Raw genomic sequence first — 26,507 nt, forward strand, 5'->3', positions numbered from 1 at the left:
GGTGTAAGTACTGTCTTCATTTGCAGGACTTTTTGTGGGGTTTTTTTTAGTAAGTTTCTTACTATCCAAAATAGTTACATTCACCTGGACCTTTGGTGTCTTAAAACAAAGTCTTGTCTGATTTGAAATACTACTGAGAATGCAGATTTGCTGGGAACCTTAAAATGTATATTTTGGAGATGTAAGTGGAGATAACACTGTTAATCTAAACTTTGTCTTTTAATATGTATTATATATAAAACATTCACTTCTATGTCAAGGATAGGAATGTGACAGAAGAGAGGAAATTCACTTTAAGGGAAAGTATGTAGCCAGCTGTCTAGAGAAGGTGACTGTCTAGAGAAGATGACTGTTTATATTGTAGATTTAATTGAATATAGCATATTGCCCTCAAAAATATGGCCAAAGGACTTGATTTATTAAAAAAGGAGAACTAGGCAGGGAAAAAAAGAAGGAATGCAACTCGGTCCATCAAAGTGGCATTCTTTATGTAGAATCAACCCAATCCAATCTATCACTGGTTCTTCAATTAACTATAACAAGTCTTAGTTTCACATTTTGGCTCACACTATGTCTTTTGATGTTATGTGTTGTTGGAAAACTTGTAACTGATGCATGAGTGTCCTCTCTGTTCAAACTGTTTCTAATATAATTTCCTTGTCCAGTGTTCTTTCAATAAGGGTACCTAGACCTTTGAGAATACTTGTCAGAATGATGCAAATGAAGGTGTGGATTATTTACTTATCTATTTATAAAAATATATTATACTGCAGCCCTACCTACCACAGTTACTGTGACAAAGAGAACAGTGTGGTTATTATTTTTTTCTGGCAAAATGGAGCCAGAACATGGAGTGGAACACAGAGTTTAAATAAGTCATGGGAAGTAATGGGTAGTCTAACCAATAGAGTCCTCCACTGAGATTTCTTCTTTGTGAGGTGACTTTTTAAGGGTGTTGAGCTGGGAAACCTTCAGATCTAAGAATCTCCCTGCCCACTCCCATCCTACCCAAAGCCACACAGCCTTCTTTTTCTCCCCCTAATAAACATTAATAAACATAGAATTCTTTGAAATGATTTTCTATCTCAATTAATGTGTCTTTCCAGTAACAACAACTACAACAACAAGAAAATCATGTTAAGAAAACATAAACTTGGGAAAATGTATATTACTATTAAAGAATTCTCATCAGTCATGAGTAAAAGAATTGTGTATGGGCCCCATTAAGTAGTTAAAACACACTGGAGTCCCCTGGCAAGGGACCAGGGCATGAGAGACCTGCGTGTTTATGGAATGCCACTCCCTTGAATTTCTCAGACTACCTGTTTAGGAAGCAAGGAGAAAGGAAGAATCAGGAAATTGCCCAGCTTCTGCATACTTTGTCTGGACTTAGGCAGTGCCTTTGCTTTTGAACTCCCAAACTTCAATCTTAGTCCCCAGGGTGCCCACTTCCCATGTTATATGTGAACTTTTCCTTGTAGACAGACACCTGTTGGGGATCACGTTAATAAGACCCATTGTAAGAAAGAAAACATATTTCCTGAGCCAAGGTGAGAGCTACTGTTTTCTGGGACCCTCGTTACTCTTTGGGAGCCCAGCATCTTCTGTGGAAGAATAAAAGCAATATGGGTATAGATTCTTAATTTTTCCCACTCCACCAAGAAAAATGTTGACATGTTAGTGTCCAGCTACATTTCTCTTTAGGGAAATGATAGAGTATTTCTTCCTTCCATCCAGAGGTTTTAGAACTTGATTTCCATTGCTTTCTAGCATCATTCTAAATAGAACCCTACTGTTTGGCCACTGCCAGAATTAACTTGAATGGTACCTATTATTGAAAGGGAGTCTGTATTTGCAGTAATACAGAGAATGCCAGTTTAGAAATGAGCCTGATTGCATGGTTCATTTTGTTCTCCTTTGTAGAGCCAGGCTGCGGCCCACTACAAAGGCACGAAACATGCCAAGAAGCTCAAAGCACTGGAAGCCATGAAAAATAAGCAGAAATCTGTAACTGCCAAGGACAGCGCAAAGACTACCTTCACCTCCATCACTACCAATACCATCAATACCAGCTCTGACAAAACAGGTTAAGCGATGATCTTTGTTGTTGTTGTCATCATCGTTGTTTGGGGGTCCCTTCCCTTGTCTAGCCCCGTGTCTGTTTCTTTACGTGCCTGCCGCATTGATTCATGCTTGATCCATCTTTTTGTGTAATGGTAATTGTTTCTCCTCATTTTACCAATACCCTTCAGCAATTAATTAAGATAATCACTAGTTATATTGCAGATTTTATGTTTGAAATGGTCCTGTGGCTGTTTTAGAGGAACACGAAAGCATAAAGGCACTTGAAGCCATGTTTTTGAGAAGTAAACCTTTTCAGTGTGTAACATTTACATCTTATATGCACCACCTTAACCTGTAACCACATGGCAGATTTGATTTAACTGTGAGTACACTGCAACGTATGCCAAATGAATCGAGAAGGCCCTGATAAGGGCACTATTACTGACAGGACTTATTCTCATAAATCCCAAACACCGCATTGTTCTAAGTAGTGGCTGTGTGATTCTGGGATTGTTATGCCTGGGTAACCTTCCCTCTGCATACACAGGTAAGTGTTATTGATACCAATTATTCTTTTTAACAGAGTCTTCACAGTGAAATAATGGCCTCTGAATGGCCTCTTGGGGTAGCTCCTGCAAACAACCAGTTCATTCATGGCAGAGGAAGCAGAGGAAGCCAGTGGGGTTCCCAAGCTGGCGGTTTTAAATATAAGACCACTGGTCCTCAGTGTTTACATAAAAAGAGGTCCTGTGTGATTCACAGGTGTATCGTTAATAAATCACTTTCTGGGACACAATGGGTAGTACATGTCAGTTGTTCTCTAATCCCTGCAAATGACAGTAGTCAGGAAGTACTTATATCATCATCATCAATAGTAGTATCTTTTTTTTTTAAATTTTATTTATTTATTCATGAGAGACACACACACAGAGAGAGAGAGAGGCAGAGACACAGGCAGAGGTAGAAGCAGGCTCCATGCACGGAGCCTGTCGTGGGACTCGATCCCGGGTCTCCAGGATCAGGCCCTGGGCTGAAGTTGGCGCTAAACACTGAGCCACCCGGGCTGCCCCAGTAGTAATATCTTAACTAGAAGAGAAATTCTAGCCATAATTATATTTTCTGATGAAAATATAAAATGCTAGAGTAAACAAAAAGAACAGATTAAAGCAACTTTATTACATATGCTGGCATCGATTAGACACATATATGCTCTTCAAAGGATCTGGGGAAATGCTTGCTCCCATATGAATTGGTAAGGGATAATGATGTTCACTCCGAGCTCCCATGACACACGTCCTGTCCTTTACCTAAGTATTATTGGTCGATGCATTATGCTTCCCACTCCCTGAGAACTCTGTGTACTACTCTCTGAGGGTGAGTGCACCTGTCATCTGTGTACCTTGGAATCTGGTCTAGCATGGTGTAGGTATTTAGTAAAATGACTGTAGAATGGCAGTATCTTCTCTCACTCTTGGTTCTCTGATTGATCCAAGTTTTTGTCACAACATACTGAAAAAAAGTGCTTGTCATGTTCAATTCTTTGGTTTCCAGAGCAAGAGCTGGATTGTGCCATCTTATTAATTCAGATGTAAAATCTTATCAAGAAAGCATTAATCTGTTCTCTATTAACTGAAAATTCACTGCCTTATATTGGAGGCTGTAGGGGAATGGGCAGTAATGAAGCAGGTGAGTGTAATTTCTACTCCTAGATATCAGGGAACAGATTGGGATTCCTAAAGCCATACTTGGCATAAAGAAATATATATATTTTGCAAAAAGGTAGGTAGGAAAAACAAAGAAATTAGTTTGATATAAAAAGAAGGAGATTGATGTAAAGTTTTTTGCTTGTCCCGAGTCTTTTCTATTATTAGCTATTTTTATTAATAATGAATATTTGGATTACCATGATTCCTCTTTAAAATGCAAAAAATCCATGTGAAATTGAGGATTCTCATCATTTAAAAACATATTTGTACATGGTGAGTAAAACTGCTAACTTCAGTTAGGAAAGGCTCCCATGTGTGTAGTCTCTGGATTATTTCTACTAAGAATGATTTTGTAAAGTTAGTAAAATGTGATTTAGTGGATCTATATCTTTTATGTATGAATAAGTCCATGAATAACAAAACAATCTTGCATATGAAGCAGGAGGGTTTAAATTTTTTATTGTTAAAAAACACATGATCTGGATCCCTGGGTGGCGCAGCGGTTTGGCGCCTGCCTTTGGCCCAGGGCGTGATCCTGGAGACCCAGGATCGAATCCCACATCCGGCTCCCGGTGCATGGGGCCTGCTTCTCCCTCTGCCTGTGTCTCTGCCTCTCTCTCTCTCTCTGTGACTATCATAAAAAAAAAAAAAAAAAAAACACATGATCTTTGATTCTAGAATCTTATCCCTCTCTCTTTCTGCCTCCAAGTATTTATTTATTTATTTTAAAGATTTTATTTATTTATTTGTGAGAGACACAGAGGAAGAGAGAGAGAGAAGCAGAGACACAGGCAGAGGGAGAAGCAGGCTCCATGCATGGAGCCTGATGTGGGACTCGATCCCAGGACTCCAGGACCACACCGTGGGCTGAAGGCAGGTGCCAAACCACTGAGCCACCCAGGGATCTCATGCCTCCAAGTATTTAACAGTTCTAGGAAACTAGAATACTAAATGAGTTATGAATACATACCTCCATCCCTCAACCTAAGAGACTGAAATGGAAAGGGTGGAAGTCATCAAGGCTTTATCTTTTCAGAAGTAAATGGAAACAAGTTTTGGATTAAGTAGTAGGAGAGAACCTACATAAAATAAACAGATTCCCAGTGGAGATGCCGGCACTTACCTAATGGTTGGAATGGTGTTGAAGTATACCTTTCAAGCTGAAGCTAAGAATATTCCAGAAGGATAGAAAGGATAGGAAAATCTGTAAAGTTAGCAAAAATATCCTGAAGCCAAAGGAACAAAGTTATGAGCATCAGAAGTATGTTGTCTTCCTAATCCATGGGGACATATGCCCAGAAAAAAAAGTCATATAGGTTGAAAGACTAACAATTTCAGCACACTCACCAGGTATTTTAAGCAGAATTCTATCCTTAAATTGGGATTTCCACAAGACTATCCATGAGAAGCAGCCCAAGAGAGCTCCTATCATTTCATAGCCTCCTTACCCATTTGTACTGAGATATAATCATATGCACTTATGCTGACAAATTGGAGTTTTTAAGAAACTATTACTTGTCCTTTTTATTACTGTCTTTTTCTTCATATTGATTAGGAAGAAATACAACCCTGAAAACAAGATGGGTCTCTGAGCTAGTTCCCTAGAATTGTTAAATATTTGGAAACAAAAGGAGAGAGAGATAAGACTCTAGAATCAAAGATCATGTAGTTTTTAACAATAAACATTTTAACGCTACTGCCTCGTATGCAAGGTTGTTTTGTGATTTGTGGACTTACCCATACATAAAAGATATAGATGCATTAAATCACATTTTACTAATTTTACAAAGTCATTCTTAATAATCTAGCTATATAAAAAAACTAATTGCTTTTCAAAAAGCTAAGTATACAATGGTTTGGTAGATGAGAACCTTAAGGGTAGACAATAGTGAAAAGGACAAGAAGCAGTGTGGACTTGAATTAGAACATTGATTTGGAGGTTTTCCTGGGATTCTCTAAAATACAAGAAATAGAATAGTCATAATCAAAGTTTCACTGCAGATGAAAATAATTTTGACAGACAATTTCTCTTAAATTCCTAAATCATATATTATGGATTTTAATTGTTGCCTTGGGATAACAAATATGTCTACATGACCTGCAGGGTAAGCTCTTATTCACCAACTATAATTTTGGGATTTTTTTTTTGTCATTGTTTATGTCAGTCTGCCTGCTGACATGATGAACAAAAGATAATATTCTGTGATCAACCACCAACTGCTCACAGAAAGCCTAGTTCCCCTATCTCTAGGTAGGATGAGACTCCCTAACATTAAAGCATAATTTTATTTCTTACAATCTAATGAAGAGTGTGAGGTTAGTGAATTTACTCAAAGAAAAATTTCCAGACAAAAATAATATTTTTGAAAATATATTGAGCACTCAAAATTGATGGTATGTAAGAATGGTTGCTAATCATTAGAGACTAATTCAAAGAGCAAACATTTCCAAATATGGACAGAATCATTTTATCTGATCTAGTAAGCTTTTTTAAATGTGAGTTTTTATACAGAAAAAGTAATGAGAAAAATTAAGAATTCCCAAAGTAACTTAGCAGATGGAGCTCATTCTTTTTCCTGTGAAATGATAAATTCACAATAGTAGAATTATGTCCCAGGGTTGGTCATCCTCTGATGTTTCTTTAGTTTTCCTTTTTGGGTAATATTATTCACTCCCATGGTCTATCAGTTAAGTTAGGCTAGTTTATAATGCAGTCATAAACAACCTCCAAATCCTAGTAGCTTTTACAACTAACTATTTCTCAGGCACACTATGTACTAGCTGTGATTTTTTTTTCCATACTGCAGGCTAGGTAATGGAGGAGTCACTAGCTGGGCATTACCAAGTCTATAGCATTGTGACGGGTAGGGGGAAGATAGTGAATCAATAGGCACTCAAAGCTTCTTAATGGAAGTGACATATAATATTCTTCTCACTTTACTTTGTCTAGTCCCATGGTCAAGCTTGATTATCATGGACAGGGAAGAATAATTTCCTCTAGGGAGGGGAAGCAGAAATTGGTGAGCAGTAACACAGCATTCCTCCATGGCTTCAACTATGACTTGTGCCTACATGTCTCAGCATTCCACACTTATAGCCTAATATCTGATCTGACTTTCCATGATTTATTGGTCACTCACTCGGGTAGCTAGTCAGCACCTCTGTTTTACAGGTTCACACACAAAAAATAGGCCTAACCTTGACCACCATCCCCAACTTTGTCCCCATCCTGCCTTTCCTAGTTTTGTTTTTGGTCCTACAGTTCACAGAGTTGAAACTTTCTAGGTGTCTCTGCCTCTTCTATCTCAGTCCACATGTCTATTTAGTTGTTGGAATCCACTCCCCTCCCATCCCCAGAAAACATCCTTTACTCATTCCTTCTTGGTTACTATGCTCATCCTGGCCTCATATGTCTGTGCCTTGCCCTAGCCTCTGTGCAGGTCCAGCTGTCTCCATTCTTGTTTGAGAATGAAGGATACTTCATTCTCCTGACCATTTATACTATACAGGGCAGATCATAGCACCTACCCATTCAGAAACCTTTAATGTACCTTCATACTGAGCCTTATGGCCCTCTGTAGTTTGACTACAACCTACCTTTCCATACGTCTCTTCTGTTGCTCATCTGCAACATTCTCCACTAGAAGCACACCTTGTTTTTCTCTCTTTATTTCTTACTATTTTTCTAAATTTCTCTCCTTGTTTTTCTCTCTCTCTTACTATTTTTCTAAATTTCTCTCTTAAAAATATATTACCTATCTCTTATCTCTGCATCTCAAATCCCATAGGAATCCATTCCTAACCACTCTTTCATATTACTCTTAAAATACAATTTTTATTTCTTTACCTCCTATTGAGAGTATATACTTGATTAGTCTGTTTATTTTTTTTTGCAGAGTACTATTTATATGAAGATAATAAGAAGTTTTAAAACTTGAAGCAATCAGTTTTGTTTTTGTTCTTGAATGAGGGAGCATAGCAAAGCTTTAGACTTTTATATTTGTGTATAGATGGTTCCATAGAAGAACAATGATTCTCGTTAATCTAAGGAATTCTGAGATATTGCTCACCAAATTTTAGAATTTTCATAAAGGTTTTCAAATCTAACCCCTAAAGTTTGTTTGTTTATTTGTTTAGAGAGTCTCTAGTTGCACAAGTAAGGAACACTTGACATTTCTAATAGGCTCTCAATGACTATCAATCAGGAGTTAATTAGCCTATATAGTGAATATATAGATATACCTTAGTCATCTAATTGGTAAGATCTCAAAACATTTCTTTGGATTCTAGTACATAATTCTCTTTATCAAGTCTCAGTGAATTGCAAATATATTCATTAGATAAAGGCACTATGTTATTTAAATTTGCACTATTCATCCTTATGATTTATTCTTTGTATCCATTTTTCCTCTCTTTTTTTAAATTTAAAATTATAATCCAGGGATATTGTATTCATCTGACTCAGAGGTGCTGAGAGTGAAATGTTTTTGAATCTACTGTTGAGAAGTTCTAGAAACACAAAGGAGTATTTACTTGCTCTGGGTTATTAATTGACTCTAAGTCTTTATTGGAATTCACAGTATTTAGTCAGGCACTTATAAAGAAACTTTTCTAATGATAAAAAAGATATTCAATGTAAAACAATAGCCAATGACTGAAAGCAAATACATCAGGAAACAAAACCTCTTTGGGAAAATCAATCAGTTGTAAGGTCAAAGAATGTGGATTCTTTACTTTCTGGGTTCTTTCCTGAGAATCACTCTCTAGAGCCAGCTGTTTACAATAGGCCCGGTGCCAGGCAAAGCTAAGCAAAAACATTTTCTCCCCTTCTATTTAGGTAGAAGCCAAATTATGAGAATGGTAAACTGGAAATAGAAGTGGTAGATGAATAGTTTGTAAGGAAACACTAATTCTAATGTCATTTAGAAAATAGATACACAGTTTTTAATGAAGGACAAGTGGGAATTAGCTTTGTACTTTTTTCATAAGGAAGATGGGGAAGGTTTGTTTTTCTTGACACAGTCTTCAAACAAACGTCCCAAATGTTGAAAATAATAACGAAATACAAGTTGGGGTTGATATCAGAAAGCTATGTATCTTTGATACTGTGTTATATATTTGTATATATGATATAGTATAGTATATATTATATATAAATATATCTATTAAGCATACATTTATTTATATGCAAGATTCTATCTTTCATACCCTGAAATATCCCACTATGCCAGGTCTTCATAATCAGCATTGCACATTTTCTTTAAGAAGAGAAACAAACATTTTTGTGGCTTAGAAATCTATAGCTCTGTTGAAGCTTAAGAAGAAATATAAAGTTGTTTGAAAAGGGACACATTTCTATCAGCACTTAAAGATCTGATGCAGTGATGTACAAATGCCCCTCTTGGCTTAGTGGAAATCGTGCTAGCTCCTGAGGTCTTTCTTTTCTGACCCATCCTTCCAAACAAAACCTCCCTGGGACAATCAGTACTATGATAAAGGACCCCATTGCATGCCTCTTGGGGCAGGAGTTGAAGTACCATTGTGAGAACATTTATACCTAAATTGCTTTTTCTTTTCTTAGCGCTGGCTCATGACATGCTTCAGATTGGTCAAGGATAGAGACTTTTATCAAGTGTTCCCTTCTCAAGATGTGTGATAAGTGCCAGCAGAGTATGATGGTAGCAGATCTCTAGAGAGGTTGAAAAAGAGAAAGGAAATTCAGAAGAAAAAAAAATCTAACACTTATTTGAATATTGTGGTTCTAGGATCTTTGCATGTGGATCAGTGATGGCAAATTGTATATTAGAGAGGACATGGAAATAACACAAAATATTCTATCTTGTTCTTCTGCATGGGAAAATCCAGATGAATGGTATTTTGCTGGCCCTATTCGGCTGGTAAAGGTTTTGTCTTAGATCCATTACATAAAACTGCTTCTTGTATCACAGAAGAATTTCACAATGAATTACTCTTCTGGACAAAAACATGTTGTCTTCCTCAACATAATGAATGAGTGAAGCAGTTAGAGACCTAAACTTTCTAAAGGACCTGTCATAACAGCTTTGTTTGGATGCAGGTGTATGGTGTGCAAGATAAGAAGTGAATTAAGAAACTTGAAAAGCTAGTGGGTAATTTTATGTTAAAGCCTAAAGCAACTGAGTTGCTAACTTGCATGCATACATGTGTGTATGCATGCATGTGGTGTGTATATGTACACATGCTGTATATGTGATTGTCTTTTTTTACCAGAAATATCAAATCTTAAAATAAATGATAAACTAAATACCTAACTGGTGTCTGTGAAATAGCAGACATCTGGAAGAATTTTAAAAATTAAATTAAAACTCCCGGTGGCTTTGCCTACAGATGCCACACTTCTAGAACCATCTGTGTCTCTGTGTGTGTTTGTATGTATTCTTCTTTTTTTTAAATTCATGGAGGGATTTTTTCCCCTATTTTTATGTCCTTCTTAATAATTGAGTAGACACATGCTTATACAATGATAAACTATTTCAATGGCAAGATAATAATTCTTAAAATTAGAATATCTACTGTAACAAAAAAAGTTGAACAGTGATCAAATATGACAGAATGTGAAATGAGGACCGGTAAGAACATGTGGACCATTAGAGAACTTTGTCTCCAAATTGGAAAAGTGAAGAGTTTGCTATCTAATAGTGATAGACAGGAACTATGAAACAAAGCATGTCAACAGCACATTTTTTTTTTTTTTCCAGTCAGGACACATAAAGCTTCTACTGAATTCTTAGTAAAACCCAAACTGAAACAGATACTTAAATTAAGAATTACACTGTTATGTTCTATGAAATCCAAACTCTTAAACATAGCATCAGAACTTGTTTTTGATTTTGCTCTTGCTTTCCATTCTATCAGTCCTCCATATCTGTCCTTAATTCCAGCCCAACAAAATCATTTGTGTGTTGCAAGCAAGATGTATATGTTCTTTTGCTTAGAAAAACCCTTTCTTCTACCTCACCCTATCCAGTGCATCACATACAGATGCACAGAGGATATACATGTTATTTTACCAACGCATACGTGCATGGATGCATACAGATGCATACCAATGCATTCACACTTTGCCTGATTGATTCCTATTCCACACCCAAGGTAGAGCCTACTTAAAAAGAAAAGAAAAGAAGAAGTATATAAATAGTATAAGTATATAAATAAATAGTGCTGTATTAATTTTATTTTCGGGAAGATCATCCTAAGAATTCTTATAACAGTAAAAACTAACACTTCAAAATATTTAGCAACATCTTGAATGCATGTAGTCAATAAGTTTTACTAATTGAAATCTATCACATTTAACTACTTTATAGTACAAATCAAATATATTAACTAGTGTAACTCAGATTTTGAATGTGCAACCCTCGGGTTGAACGTTTCCTAAAGACAGTATAAAATTAAGTTACTGAGATCCCTGGGTGGCGCAGCAGTTGGGCGCCTGCCTTTAGCCCAGGGCGCTATCCTGGAGACCCGGGATCAAATCCCATGTCGGGCTTCCGGTGCATGGAGCCTGCTTCTCCCTCTGCCTGTGTCTCTGCCTCTCTCTCTCTCTCTCTCTCTCTTTCTGTGTGACTATCGTAGATTTAAAAAAAAATTAAGTTACTATTTTAATGATCATAATTGTAGTCAGATTCATCCTGAAATTACTGTGCTACTCCAGTTTCTAATGAGAGTTGAGAACATTTTAAAAAGCTCTGGAGAATCAGATTGACTATGTACTAACTTCAAGTTCTGACATTGGTATCAGGTTAAATTTGAGGGCAGAGAGCATATTTAACTACATGGGATAGAATCTGTGCCACTTGGCCAGCACATAGCCAGTGCTTTAGTTTCTTTTGCTTTTATTATGACTCAGTTTAGGGGTAGCCTTACATTTTACACTTAGGTGATTGTTCAGATCAATCACTCTCGAACTAATAGTTGGTGCCTGGACAAACTACAAGGTGAAAGTCAAGATGCAGAATGTGTAGCAGTAATGATACTGACCCATTTGGACCTTATTTTATTTATTGTCCTGCCTTCTGTTTTCCTGCCAACTCTCTAATGGAATTAAGTAAAACAAGAAAAAAAAATGCATTTCTTTCATGCTGCCAAAGTAGAAAAGCTTGTTTAAAAGGAAAACTCCCCCACCCCTCTCTGAAATGGTCAGATATTTAAGAGTCTGACTAGGTTGTTTATTTGTTCTTTTTCCATCCATTCAGTCATACTTACGCATTCATCTACAAGTATTTTTGCAGTAGGCAAAATAAGGCAGGAATGAAAGCTAAGTTGCAGAATCAGAGTTCTACCTTAAGGTGTCTTCAAATCAGTTGGAAAAGCAAGAAATAAGCCCAAAATATAATCCAGGGTAATATATGATTTTTCAGGAGGAAATAGCAGATAATGGCAGGTAGCATGAAAATCAAGAGCAGTTGGAATGACCCTTTCATCTGAGGGAGGTAGAAGAGGATAACTATTAATTGGCATTATGCTAAACTTAATGTCAAGAGTATGTAATCTCTAAAATGACTCCTTTGATGAAATGTTTTATTTAGCCAACATTTAGCAAGTACTCAGTATTTGCTGTCTTTAGATATAACTCCCATACTCTAGTGACTCATGTTAGTGAAGGAGACAGAACAAAAGGTTCTCCCAAGTGGTTTAGAGCATCTGTGCTAGAGAGGTTTATGAAGGTTATGGGGAGTACCTAACTCAGAATTAAACATTCTTAATTTGCAGATAAAGAAACCGTGTTCTAAATTGAACAACTTCACTGAGGTCAACAAATTTGTAAGAAGTAGAGCTAGGGCTCGAACCCAAGTTCTGACTCTTTTTGCCTGTCTTCTCTTAGGCAGCAAAATACGAAATCCTCCCATAATCCTTGTTAGCACTAACCCCAAATTTGGTTGCTAATTGATATCACTGTGGCTGTAGATCATCCAGGGTAGTTCCACTTATTTTGCAAAACACTCTTAATACCCCTAAGAGTGCTGCTATAAATCTTTGCCAATGCATATCAGTCCTTGGACCTGTTAAAGGATTCTAATATGTGTGTCTGCCTACATTTAATCTCTTCACATCTTTTTTTTTTTGTGTGTGTGTGTGTGTGTGTGTGTGTGTGTGTGTGTGTGTGATTTTCACCTGTATGGAAGCTGGTAAGATAAAATAAGATTAAAGGCCAAAGCTTTTGTTGGTCTACATTTTGTTAATGAAAACCATACTGTTATTTTTATTATTTTTCCAGACAGAAAAGTTTCATGTGCATTAGAAAGTAACATCTTTTATCTCTCTATGTAAAATACATAGTAGATAATTTAGGAATTGTGTGTGAAACCATTGCAACCTTAGTTTTTCTGTGTGATTTTTCGGTGCTGTCTATACAATGACAGGATTCTCTGTAAGAAAAAACTACAAAAGAAACAAAAATGGGGAATTTTGCAGTCAAATGTTAATTTTTTTCAAATGAATATAACAGAATTAATCAAATAAAGATATGAGATTACTCACATTGTGAGAAATTTGAGTCTTATAGGACATTTATCATCTCCTAGGAATTTGTACTTGAAAAGGTGCCTTATTTCTTTCAGGCAACTAAGGTGATATTTAAGGCAGTAATTTTGGTATTGAAAATCCAGTAGCCCAGAAAGGATTAGTTTAGGGCCTATAAATACAAAGTTCCTACTATGTTATGAAGACATTTTAGATAAGCATATAGGGATGTTTAAAAATAAAGTAATGTAATCTAGAATTCAAAGTCATAAATACTTTCCCCTATAAAGTTGGCAACTTTCTAAAAGGAAAAACAGGGTAGTTTTTATTAAATAGCTTTTAAGTTTTTAATATGCCATCATATAAATTATAACATTTTATGCTCATACAGAAAAATTAAAAATGGAAAGAGCTATTTCTAAGGTATTGGTACCCCTATTTAAATAATTTGCTTTGGGGATCCCTGGGTGGTGCAGCGGTTTGGCACCCGCCTTTGGCCCAGGGCGTGATCCTGGAGACCCCGGATCCAATCCCACGTTGGGCTCCCGGTGCATGGAGCCTGCTTCTCCCTCTGCCTGTGTCTCTGCCTCTCTCTCTCTCTCTCTCTCTGTGTGTGTGTGACTATCATAAATAAATAAAAATTTAAAAAAATTAAATAATTTGCTTTGAAGAAAACTATATGCATCAGAAATGGGACAGAATTACACTTATCTCCCTATTAGTAGAAACATTTCATAAATCTCTCTTTGCCAAATATTATGGAAAAATATGTTAGTGATATAGTATCTGTCTTTGTTTTTTCCAGGTACTAGTATGTGTTAACCTTTATTTCCTAGGAAGGTGAGGTAGGGGAGTACTCATTACCCTAAAAGATGAATGGATTTTGGAAAGGTTTTTCGAACAATAAGTGAAAAATAGTTTTCTATGTTAGAGTAATTCAAGATTCCAACCGGATTATGTGCCTTTGTGTTAAAAACCATTAATCTAATAGCTGTGGTTGGAACATTGATAGAATAATTTACTTGCCACTATTGTCAAATTCACTGAGTATTTCTGTCCACTATTATTTCTTTTATTCAAAAGGGTAAAGGAAAAAAAAAACAAAAACAAAAACAAAAGGGTAAAGGTAACATCTTCCATTAAACTTGCAATTAACAGAGGAGGGTAAGATAGGTTTATTTTTAGTTGTATGCTGCAAAATTTAATTTTTATAATGCAAGAGTAAAGAAGGAAGCATGCCAAGTTGGCCTTGATTGACAAAATAATTTTTTCACATAGAACACATTTAAAATCCATAAAACAGTCTCATTTAGCTTGTGGATATTTTGTCATCAGGTAATTTAAGTTTAGATGTTGGTTTTTAAGAATATTTACCTTTAGTAAAAAACCTGAGAAAGCCTTGTTCTATTTTCATCAAAATCCACCCAATATAAACTTCTGCAGTCAGGGATTGCCAGTATTATTAGCTGTTTTCTTATTCCAGAAAGAAAAATGAGACATTTTAGCATAATGTGTCACACTCCCTGATTTGGTCAATGAGCATATTTACTTTTGGGTTCCTCAATTCATAACCAATTCAACATTACCATTATGAAAACTACACCTATGACTATTTAGAATATCTGTGTTACATTTGAGTTTAATGAAGGTTTTACCTAAATACATGAGTGTGTATGTGTAGCTCTACTTTTAGTGTGCAAATTAATATAAAATTTTTACATAGCCAGATAGGAAGTAAGTATATTAAGCAGCAAAATGGTAAAAATCTAATGTCAGAAGTTTTCTAAAAAATAGGAAAAAGGGGCACCTGGGTGGCTCAGCGGTTAAGCATCTGTCTTTGGCTCAGGTCATGATCCTGGGGTCCTGGGATCGAGTCCCATGTCTGGCTCCCTTCAGGGAGCCTGCTTCTCCCTCTGCCTATGTTTCCACCTCTCTCTCTGTGTCTCTCATGAATAAATAAATAAAACCTTAAAAAAATAGGAAAGAAAACTCATGTGTCTAGATCCAGGGTTCAGCAAACTTTTCCTATAATGGAGCCATATATTAATATTTTAGCCTTTGTGGGCCATGCACTCTCTGTCACAGCTGCTCAACAATGACACTGTCACATGAGTGCAGCCATTGACCATATATAAATAAATAAGCTATGTCCCAGTAAAACTTTATTTTAAAACATGCAGCAGGCTGGATTTGGCCTACTGACCATACTTTGCAAATCCCTGGTGTAGATGCCTCCACATATTCAGCTATTTAATGTTGTTTTTGGTGGTTTTTTCCCAGTTATCTGTGTATACAAAACCAACCACTCCAAACTTGGTAGTGGAAAAAAAAAGAGTCATTTATTATCATTTATTTAGTATCTTTCATGATTATTAGCATCTTAGTAGTAGTATTATATTATTAATATCTCTCGTGATTCTGAGATTAAGTGCATGATCTTTGCTCAGGAGGGGATGCTTTCTTCTGTATGATTCAGTCAAATGGGACCTTGTGCTGAAGTGACTTCAAGATTTTCCTGACTCACCTGTCAGGCTATTGATGCTTTTGAAGATTTATTTATTTATTTGAGAGAGAGAGAGAGAGAGCATAGTGGTGGGTGGTGAGAGGGGTAGGGAGAGAGAATCTTAAGCAGGCTCCATGCTGAGCAATGCAGGGCTTGATCTCATGACCCTGATATCATGACTTGAGCCAAAATCAAGAATCAAATGCTTAACTGACTGAGCTACCCAGGTGCTCGTGATGCTGCCTATTGGCTGGAACCTCAGCTGAGGCTATCTGCCAGAGCACCTACTGATGGCCTTTCCATATGTCCTGGGCTATTCACAGCGTGGCACTGAGGTACCAAAATGACAGCCAGAAAAAAAAAACAAAAAAAAAAAAACAAAATGACAGCCAGACTTAAGCTTAATTTCCTTTTATGACCTACCATCTACAGAGACAATATCCTTCCACCGTAGTCTGTTGGTTGAGACAGACACAAGGAAGAGAGCCTAGATTCCACTCCATGATGGCAGAATGGCAAAGTCACAGTGTGAGATGGTCCTGTGAGATGAGAACCAATTTTGTGAATAAAATCTTTCACAGTGGTATTCCATTCCATTCCATTCCATTCCATTCCATTCCATTCCATTCTATTCTCTATTAAAACAGCTGCAGTAGAAAAGGCAGGACAAAATTTGGAAAGCAAGAGAGAAATTGGGGCAATAAAAGGAAGGACATATTGATCATGGTGACTGGCGCAAGGAGGAGCTAAATCAAACTTAAAATGAGATTCAAAACACTGGAGCCATGTATTGAAGGAAAAGAATTTTAGGATATACATATAAAAAAATGAGTGGATAGCCTCAAGTTTTCCAAGGAAGGTGGTGAATCTAAATACAAACAGGGAAGGAAATCAGAAAGTGGTCTCCATAACCATAAGAGTGAGATATTCTTAACATCATGGCTACATTCTGACCAACCAAGAACTTCATCATCTTCTGGAGGTCTGGAACCTCTTGCAGGTCAAGGATATGGGGGGAGACAGGCAAGTGAATGTTCTTAGGAGACAAGGGAAAACCAAGTGTTGACTGAAGTTTCATTGTGACAGCCATCACAAAAGCAGAAAATCTCACCAAAATGAGTGCATCACTGGGTTGGTTTGACATCACAAATCCAAAATAGATGAAACAGCCCATCTGGGAAGTGAAAGAATGAGCAAAGTCTTTAAATGCTCATCCCCTAACTTCTCTCATTTTTGCGCTCAATAAGCCATTTCCCCTATTAGAGCCCCCGGAAGAGCCCTTCTGAGCATGCACCTTGATATGAGAGCCCCGAGACATCTGTTGTGCCATTTTAATCCTCTCTCTGCTATACTCAGCTCTTTCTGTCTGTGGACCAAATGTGCCTGTTTTTTGCTCCACTGATTTAATAGCCCCAGGAAAAGTTAATAATGTAATCATAGTTTGGTCTGAGTGAAACATCTCGAGTTTCATCTCCCGACTGCCTGTAGGGCTTCTCAGACCCTCTAGACTCTAGGTTTTGCTCCATTCTGGGTACTTTTGGTGTCAAGTCTTTGGAAATGAATTTCTCAAGTGTGTGTGTGTGTGTGTGTATGTGTGTGTTCTTGTCCCTCTATCAACTGCAAGAAAAATTTGTCTTATTATTTAGCAGCATTTTAACAGGTTTCAGTCCATTAAAAGCAAAAGAGAGCATTAAATAGCATTCTTCAGCTTTTAACTGGTAAGCTTTCATCAATTTATTAATAGACTCTAACTGCAAATGTGCTTATTACATGCTAGGGCTTTAGGCCGACGGTAGCAGCAACAGTGGTGTCCCCTGGGACCAGAAATCCAATTCTAAGTTCTGCCTTCAGGTAATGCTTTTGGACTGCTTTGGAGAGATTAAACAAATAAATGCTGAAACTTTCCTTCCAGAGAACTGAAGCTGACTGGATTTATTCATGTTCTAAAAACCCTGGTCTAACAAAATGGCCAAGTCTTTGCTTAAATAGCAAACTGCCCATTGGGTCCAGGCCTATTCTACTTGCTATCTCCTTAATGTCATTTCTGTCCTGTTTCTACAGCACTTGTGACATTGGATTAACAGAAGGTTGGGAATCAGGATAATCAGAAGGATACATCTGAATTCCTCTACAGACAGTCAGATGTACTAGAATAAGATTAGGAGTTTGGCTTTGGTAGTATGCTGGAAGATTCTGTTCTAGATATGCAGATATATGCAGGTGCCAAAGAAGCTGAATTATTATTAGCTCTCTTTGGAACTGGCATACTTCTTGCTTTTCCATAATGACTTGTGTTTCCCTTCTTGCCCTGACTGTCAGGAAAATTAGAACAAATTTTATGAACAATTATAATCCTCCTGAAATTAATGGAAGAGAAGAGGTAGAGGTAGATCAAGCACAGGAAGAGAAAGAGACATAAAATATTAATTCTGGAAGATAGACTTAAAAGAAGTCCAACAGAGGTTATTCAACCTGTAAAAAAAATCATTTATATTATATGATAACATAAATACGTAAGTTCAGTGTTCTAGTAGATTATTCTACCCCCTTACAGTTTAACATGGGGGAGTCTATTTAGGAAGACTGACTTGGCCTTAGAAAATAAGGAAATTATGTTTTCATTGCATAATTTATTATGACAACAACAATAACATATATCTCTAGCACTTACTATGAGTCATGCAGTCTACATGTTATGGATGGACACTAATTCTGATCTTATTCTCATTTTGTGATGAAGATACTAAGGTTCAGAGAGGTTAAGTATTTGTCCCAAGTCACACAGCTGGTAATGATAGAACCAGAATTGGAATCCAGGAAATCTAGCCCCAGAGGCCTGATCCTGAACACTAAGCATGTTACCTCTGCAATGCAAGGTTGTGATCCAGCTATATGTTATATTTTCAGTAAGCACATTATTTAATTCCCTTTGTTAAATAAAGTCTTCTCCATTTTATTGCTATATTAATATTGTTATATGTTGTATATTGTATGGTGTGTGTGTGATTACATTTGAAAATATAGGTTTATGCTATTACAAAGAGTTTATTCAAAAAACAAAATAAAAAAGAGTTTATTCTTGTGCAGTTTTGCTTATTGTCTGCCACCTCCAGTAGAATAGACATTCCTTAAGAACAAGAATATGTCTGTTTTGCTCATATCTATTTTTCTAGTTCCCTGCATAGTCTTGGCGCAAGCAAAACAAAACATGATGATTATCAAATGAATGAATGAATGCATGAACATGAACAAATCAACAGAAGAACTTTCTATCAAACAAAGCATTTCAGATATTTTCCTGACTCTGGAGGGATTCTGATAGAGGCCATATAACTAGTTGTTAGGAACATTTTGGAGCAAGTTCCAGCTCTGGATTATGGCTATACTAGATGTGATGTAATGTCTATTCCAGTGCCCAGATCCTCTGATTTTTATTTCTTTACATTTGAACTTTCCTGATAATTAAAGCTTTTTGCTTTTCATTCTGCAGGAAACAGAAAATGCAGACAAGATGTTTGTTGTGGCAAAACCACTGAGAAATATTGCAGGCACTACTCTTAGCCCTACCTGTTTGTGAAGACATTTATCATCCTTTGATAACATGTCATCATGTTCAGAGAAATGGACAGTGTGTACTTTGTAATCAAGATAGGAGGCTATGGCATGACTGATGTGAGCCTTTATCAAGTATCATCGTCATATATGAGTCTGTGAAATGTGTGTATTTGAAAGGTCTGTACTTGCATTTATGACACTTGGCTCAATTTCTTCATATGTAGCTATAAATTAATGCATACGGTGACACCTCTTTTCAAGTTGGGTGCACATATGCATGCATGGTCAAATTTTGATTATCAATCAGATTAGCCTCATTATTCACTGAGCATCCCTTCCACTCAGCTAGTCATTGGCTGGATTTGTGACTCTCTAGATAAATTCTTTTAATCTCTCTGCTAAGTCAGTTGCTAGAGAGAGACAGCTTCTAAATTGGCAGCTATGAAAATCAGCAGCCACTCAACATCTAACAGGATTCTGTGTCAGTTCATTGTTTTAAGACCTAATTCACTTCCATCAAGGAGCATTCAGTCTTGTTTAGTTGATAAAACCAAAATGGAAATTACAATGTATTACCTGCAGACACAGGTAAAAAAAAAAAAAAAATGATATAGATGTGGCAGTAGGGGGTTAGAAGTGAGGGGTTGGTTTGAGAAAAGTAGCAGAAATTTGGAATCAGACTAGTTTTCTCATCTCTACCATTTATTTTCTTCATCTGTCAAATAATAAATTGTAGTGAAGATGATCAAAAATGCAGTTAAGACAGGTATCATAATGCCTGGCACAGAGTAGATATTCTGAAATGGTAGAAAGGTTACTATTACCCTTTATTATTGTAATCATTATTGTTATCATGTACTGTAATTTTGAGACAGGAGTGGAATTTTCTCACTCCTCTGTGTGTCTCACTCCTCTGTGATCCTCACAAATAGAAAAAATGGAGGAGGAGAGGATTAGAAAGACAGCATCTATCAAAAGGAAACCCCAGGGCACCTTGGGTTAAATGTCCCAACTCTTGATTTTTGTCTCAGGTCATGATCTCAGGATTGTGAGATTGAGCCCTGCATAGGGTTCCATGCCCAACATGGAGTCGGCTTGAGATTTTGTTTCTTTCCTTCTCCCTCTGCCCCTTCCCCCAGTCACACACACTATCTCTCAAATAAATAAATAAATCTTTTTTTTAATTATAAAATAATTTAAAAAAAAGGAAATGCCATGGAGGAAGCTGATAGCCAGCAAAATCGGAAATGATGGTATAGCCAAAAGAATACCAAGGCATTCCTGGACCTTTGATGTGCTGCAAAGGTGAGAATTGATGATGCCAAATGTACATTTGTCTCTACCAGCTGATAGTTTAGAACAATTCAAATTCTTTCTTCATCAGTTTCAACATTTAGTAAAGCTTGCCCTTTATAATGACCCGGGTGTCTCTTTAATGCCCACGTTATAGTCCATCTCCAGCTTTAGTGAATAAGAAAACCTTGCAGATCAGGATAAGAATTTTTTTGAAAGAATTTTCCTGAGCCAGCTGATCACGACAACGCCATGGCTCAGAAATACCTACATATGGAACAAGCTTTGACATACTATCTAAGGAAATACATCAATTTAAACAAAGACTTTGGAGAGTTTCTGGTTCCAGAGAAGATGGAGTAAGCACATAACATCCTATCTTGTTGCTAATTACAGCTCTAAACTCTGGGCAGAATTCATGGAACCACTATCAGAAGTAGGATAGCCTGGGGGTCAGACTTGAGAGATGACTCAGTGGGAAATTCCTTCTCTTTCCAGTCCCCTTGTAAATTGCAAGATGGTAGCCCTATAGGATGGGCCCTTTCTGGCTATACACAATCTCCTATAGGTGAACAGAACAAAGAAGCTTCTTCTCCTCACTGGACCCTTCAGAGACTATAGGGTAGAGTCCTGCTTACCATCCATGTTCAACACTGATGCAAGCAGAGGCAGTACCCTTCTCCAGCAGGCAGTGTGAAACTGTGGGACAGAGCCCTATTACCAGCCTCACTGTGAAAATGGATCTGGGTGGGCCCTTCTAAACTATCCTTCTTTTTACCAGCTGGCATTATGTTAAGCTTTGTCAGTAAAGAGCACTGGAGAGACACTGAAGGAGGAAGGAGTTTTTCTTCCTGGTCGGGTACTCACTGGCCAGACTCTGGCAGTATGGTCAGTTTCTGCCAAAGATACCCAGCTCCTGCCATGCATGGTGACCAGAAGCATAATACATAGGCCAGCAACTTCTCCCAACTCCCCAAATGGCAGGTTTGTAGCTTTGTATCTCCAGTTTGATACTTAACCATGAATAGCTTTTCCTGGCATTTTAGAAGCCAGATTTCCAGCAAGTACAGGGAGGCCATATAGCAACCTATTCAGTGAACCATGGCCACACCCTATCCAACAAGGTCTTGGAGCTCAGCTCCGTGAGGGATGGGCTCTTCCTTAGGCACATGACCTCAGCCTCAGGGGTGTTAGCTGCTTTGTATATCTGTTAGTCTTACATTATTTAGAGATCTCTTTACTTTTAACTAGCCAATTGTCATAAAGCTATCTCCTGTTAAGAGTTAATAGTGAACTTTCTATGTGCACATTACTGTGTACTTTATCTTTCTAGATTGGACCTTGACTGATAATGACAGCAAATGCATGATCCATACAAGAAAAAATTGATAAACTGAGCTTCATGAAATTTAAAATTTTTGTTCTATGACAGAAAAATGTTAGTCTAGGAGAAAATATTTTCAGTTCACAAATCTGGCAGATTCTGTATCCAGAACATATAAAGAAAATGTTAAATTCAGCAGTAAGGAGATAGACATTCCAGGGGCACCTGGGTGGCCCAGTCAGTTAAGCCATCCTCTCAGGCCATGATATCAGGGTCCTGGGACTGAGTCCCACAATAGGCTCAGTGGGGAGTCTGCTTCTCCCTCTCCCTCAGCCCCTCCCTCCTGCTCATGTGCAATCTCTCTCTCTCTCTCTCCCTCTCTCTCCCCCTCCCTCCCTCTCTCTCTCAAACAAAAAAAAATAACATCTTAAAAAAAAAGACAGACTTTCCAATTAGAAAATGGATAAAAAGCTTAAATAGATATTTCACCAAAGAATGCACAAATAATAAATAAGCACACAAAAATATATTCAACTTTTTTTAGTTAGTAGGGAAATGCAAATTAAAGCCATAAGACAGCACTACACACCTACTAAATGACTATAATAAAATAAGTAACAAATACTGGCAATACTGATACTGATGAGGATGCAAAGCAACTGGAACACATTGATGGTGGGAAAGCAAACTGGTATAGCCACTGAGCAAACCAGTTGGCAGTTTCTGTAAAAGTAAACTGTACTTACCATATGACCCAGCAGTCTTACTCCTGGGTATTTACCCAGCAGATCTGAAAACTTATGTTCACATAGAAATCTGGGTACAAATCTCTATAGCAGATCTATTAATGCTTACCAGATATTGGAAACAACCCAAATGTCTTTTACTGGGCAGACAGATTAACAAACAATGGTACACTGATACTATGGAGTGCTACTCAACAATAAAAAAGAATAAACTATTGATGCATGCAACAACTTATGTGGACCTCAGAGCATCATGGTGAATGAACAAAACCAATCTCAAAAGATTCCCTACTTTATTGTTCCATTTATGTAGCATTCTCCAAATCATACTCAGTCACAGTTTTTAGGACTTGGAATTGCAGGGAGGCTGTAAACACAAAGGGGTAGGATGAGGAAGTTTCTTTGGAGTAATATAACAGTCTGTTTCCTGATTGTGGTAGTGATTACAAAAATATACACCTGTGATAAATTTCAAAGAAATAATACACTAAAACAAATTGTGTGTTAAAACTGCAAAATCTGAATAAGATCTATAATTTAGTTAATAGTATTGTCCGCAGTCTTTTTTCTGGTTTTGATAATTTTGTTAATGTTATATAAAATATTCTCATCGGGGGAATCTAAATGAAGACTACATGAGAATTATCTCAATACCATTTTTGCAATTTCTCTTTCGGTCTAAAGTTATGTTAAAGTAAAAATTAAACAAATTCAAACAACCACATCAATAATAAAACCAGAAATAAATGAAGGATGTTAGAATAGGGCTAAGGCAGGGGTGCCGATGTCAGGAATGACTCAAAGCCACACCCTTGAGTTTCTGAGTTACTTGACCTAGTTTGAAACCCAAGAATTAGCATTTAAAAAAAATTCACAGATAATTCTAAATATTACAGAGGTTAGGGAAACACTTGAAAGAATTATAAGACGAAGAGTTAGTTTTGCATAGGAGGGAGTAGTTTCCTTGGTTCCCTGGTGTTTATGGTCTTTAGTGGCACTGCTTATGTTGGCCAGAACTTATTTTTTTTTAATTTTAAAGAAGGAGTGGGGTGCCTGGATGGTTCAGTGGGTTAAGCATCTGCCTTTGGCTCAGGTCATGATCTCAGGGTCCTGAGATCAAGCCCTGCATTGGGCTCCCTGCTCAGTGAGGAGTCTGCTTCTCCCTCTCCCTCTGCCCCTCCACTCGGCTTGTTATCTCTCTCTCTCTCAAATAAATAATAAATAAAATCTTTTAAAAAGAGAGAATGTACACATGAAGGGGGTGGCGAGGGAGAGAGGCAGAGAGAGAGAGAGAGAGTCTTAAGCAGGCTCTATGCTCCTTGGGGAGCCTGATGTGGGGCTCAATCTCATGACCCTGAGATCATAACCTGAGCCAAAATCAAGAATTGGATGCCCAACCAACTGAGCCACCCAAATGCTCCTATGATGGTATGAACTTTAATTGACGCTGGACAAGGATCAGCAAACTTTTCTGAAAAGGACCAGATGGAAACATTTTCACCTTTGCACGCCATACAGTCCTGGTCACAGCTACTCACTTTTGCCTTGTAAAGTGAAAGCAGCTATACGTAATACATAAAAGAATGACTGTCCCTGTATTCCCATAGAACTTTATATATAAAACAGATGTAGACCAGAGTTGGCCAACAATTCAGTGGCCACTGATTTAGAGGATTGAGTGAACCACACACTTAGTAGAAGTGAACCTACTCATGGTCCTAGACCATGAGTTTTTGCAATCCTCCTCAGAACAAATGCGTCCCAGACTTAAAGAACCAGTGGTTCTACTTAAACGGTGCTTAGTGCATTGCACTTAGTTCTTATCTTCTCACTTCAAAGAAAGTCTGTGGAATTGCTTGAGGCTAGAACAGATCCCCTCAGAAGGTAAAAGTTCTACAAACTACACCAGGAGAGAAGTACCTGAAGTAACTAGAACTCTGAACCTGATGAAAATGTTGAGAACAGCATCCAAATACTTTATTTGGAAAAAAATATGAAGTTTATGACTTCTTAAAAAAAATGAGGGTTGTTAATGCATCCATTCATCCTACAACTGAATATCAAACACTTACTACATTCACGTGCTGTTCTAAGCCTCAGAGACAGAGCTAACTGGTCCAGAGCTAACCAGACAATGAAAGTTTCAGAAAGATGGGTTCCAATTTGATGAGAAAGCCTCCAAAATGTAAAGCTATCTGCAAGTGGACTGGGTGACCTTGGGAGGTGATGAATTCTCAGTCTCTATAGTTGTGCAAAAACAATCCCACAGATAGAATAAGCTTGGCCTGAGGCATTTCATTTGGAGGTGTGATTGGGGCAGTGGTTCATAATCTGCCATATGGACTCCAAGGCTCTCACTGAGTGCCATAAAGGATCCAATTCATGGACTAAGCTTACAAATTTGAACAAGCCAAATAGCAAATATCATCAGTCAAATAACTTACTAGGGAATCAAGCCATATGTGCTATGCTTTTTAATGATCATCAAAGTGAACAGGAAATCCTTCTTCACCTCCTGGGTCTTTCCTTATTGAAAGTTGCTGCTGATCTGCATGAATGTGGTGAGGACAAGGGAGCAGTTAAAGAAAGGGACTTCTGGAGGATGAATTGTTATCAAGTGACAAATGGCCTTAATCTTGACTATGATATCAAGTGGCCCATCCTCCTTGGATCCCCCTTTTTTCTATACAAGTGAGGACTTTATCCCTTTTTCCTCTCTCTTTTTTTAAATAAATGAGTCCCCACTATGTTTATTATATGCCATTATCTCTGCATATGGCTCTTTTAATATGAGGAAATGATATTAATCCAAAGCATATCTAAAAAGTAGATATTTCTAATTTCTGGGGACTGTAAATTTTATTTCCATTTTAAAAAAGAAGACCAGAAGGAGTAATCTGTATGTTTAAATAGCAATAATTAGCATAGATTCTACTTGCATTAATACTGTCTGAGTACATTATGAAGCATTTGTCATAGCTAATGCATTTCTGTCAAATCAAGTAATATTAGAAAGGAGCTTTTGTAATGAATATTAATGTAAGAGACAGCTGTAAGTAAAGCAAATTATAGAGGCAGGTAAATGTAGAATTAGCTGCAACTGCAAAGTAGCCTTTCATTGCAAATTAAGTTCTTATGATGTTAATAAAAACACAAGGTTCTAGAGTCATCTGGAGCCTGCTTAATGCTGATAGTTTGGAAATGCTTTTCTAGTACTCTTAAGTCTAAATCAAAAGCCTTAAATAAATTTGTAATGCAGAAGAATATTTGCATGTGTTAATTTTTTATTCTTGCCCTTAAATATAAATCTTATTTTATAGAAATCTATTCTTTGGTAAAGTTAATTTATTTTAAGTCCAAAGTTAGTTCCAGATGCATATGTTTAGAGAATAAATTAAGTAAATAGAGTACTTTGTGTTCATTGAAGCTAGATGCTGTATAAATAAGAGATCATTAACACATCATTACATGTGTTAATTACACATGCTAAATTATGGATCATGTCTGAGAAGGAAAATTTCCACAAAAGTTACATAAAACAAAGATAAATTTCTCAAGTGGTATAGATGAAATTATACAGAGAAATAGGCATTTCCTGCATGAATATTGAACTAAATGAATTTACAGCTCTAGAATCTTCTAAAGTTTCCTATAGAGGGAATAATACTGATACTTATAGGCTACCCATTTAGGTATAAAAACATTAACTTGACATGTTTTGATCTTAAGTAGTTAATATGTTCACAAAAATATTTCTATCTGGGCAGCCCAGGTGGCTCAGCAGTTTAGCGCGGCCTTCAGCCTAGGGCGTGATC

General features: G+C 37.1%; 1 protein-coding gene across 4 annotated transcripts in view; it reads left to right on the top strand.

Moving 5' to 3' along the window:
• The window catches only part of ZNF385D (zinc finger protein 385D), an 891,925-nt gene that overhangs the window by 811,162 nt on the left and 54,256 nt on the right, over positions 1 to 26,507 (top strand). For all 4 annotated transcript variants that reach the window (XM_025448806.3, XM_025448807.3, XM_025448809.3 and 1 more), the window contains one exon: positions 1,924 to 2,086. In XM_025448806.3, coding sequence (XP_025304591.1) covers positions 1,924 to 2,086 — 163 coding nt within the window. The remainder of the gene's footprint in view (positions 1 to 1,923; positions 2,087 to 26,507) is intronic.

This window comes from Canis lupus, chromosome 23 (assembly GCF_003254725.2).
Source record: "Canis lupus dingo isolate Sandy chromosome 23, ASM325472v2, whole genome shotgun sequence".
NCBI lineage: Eukaryota > Metazoa > Chordata > Mammalia > Carnivora > Canidae > Canis > Canis lupus.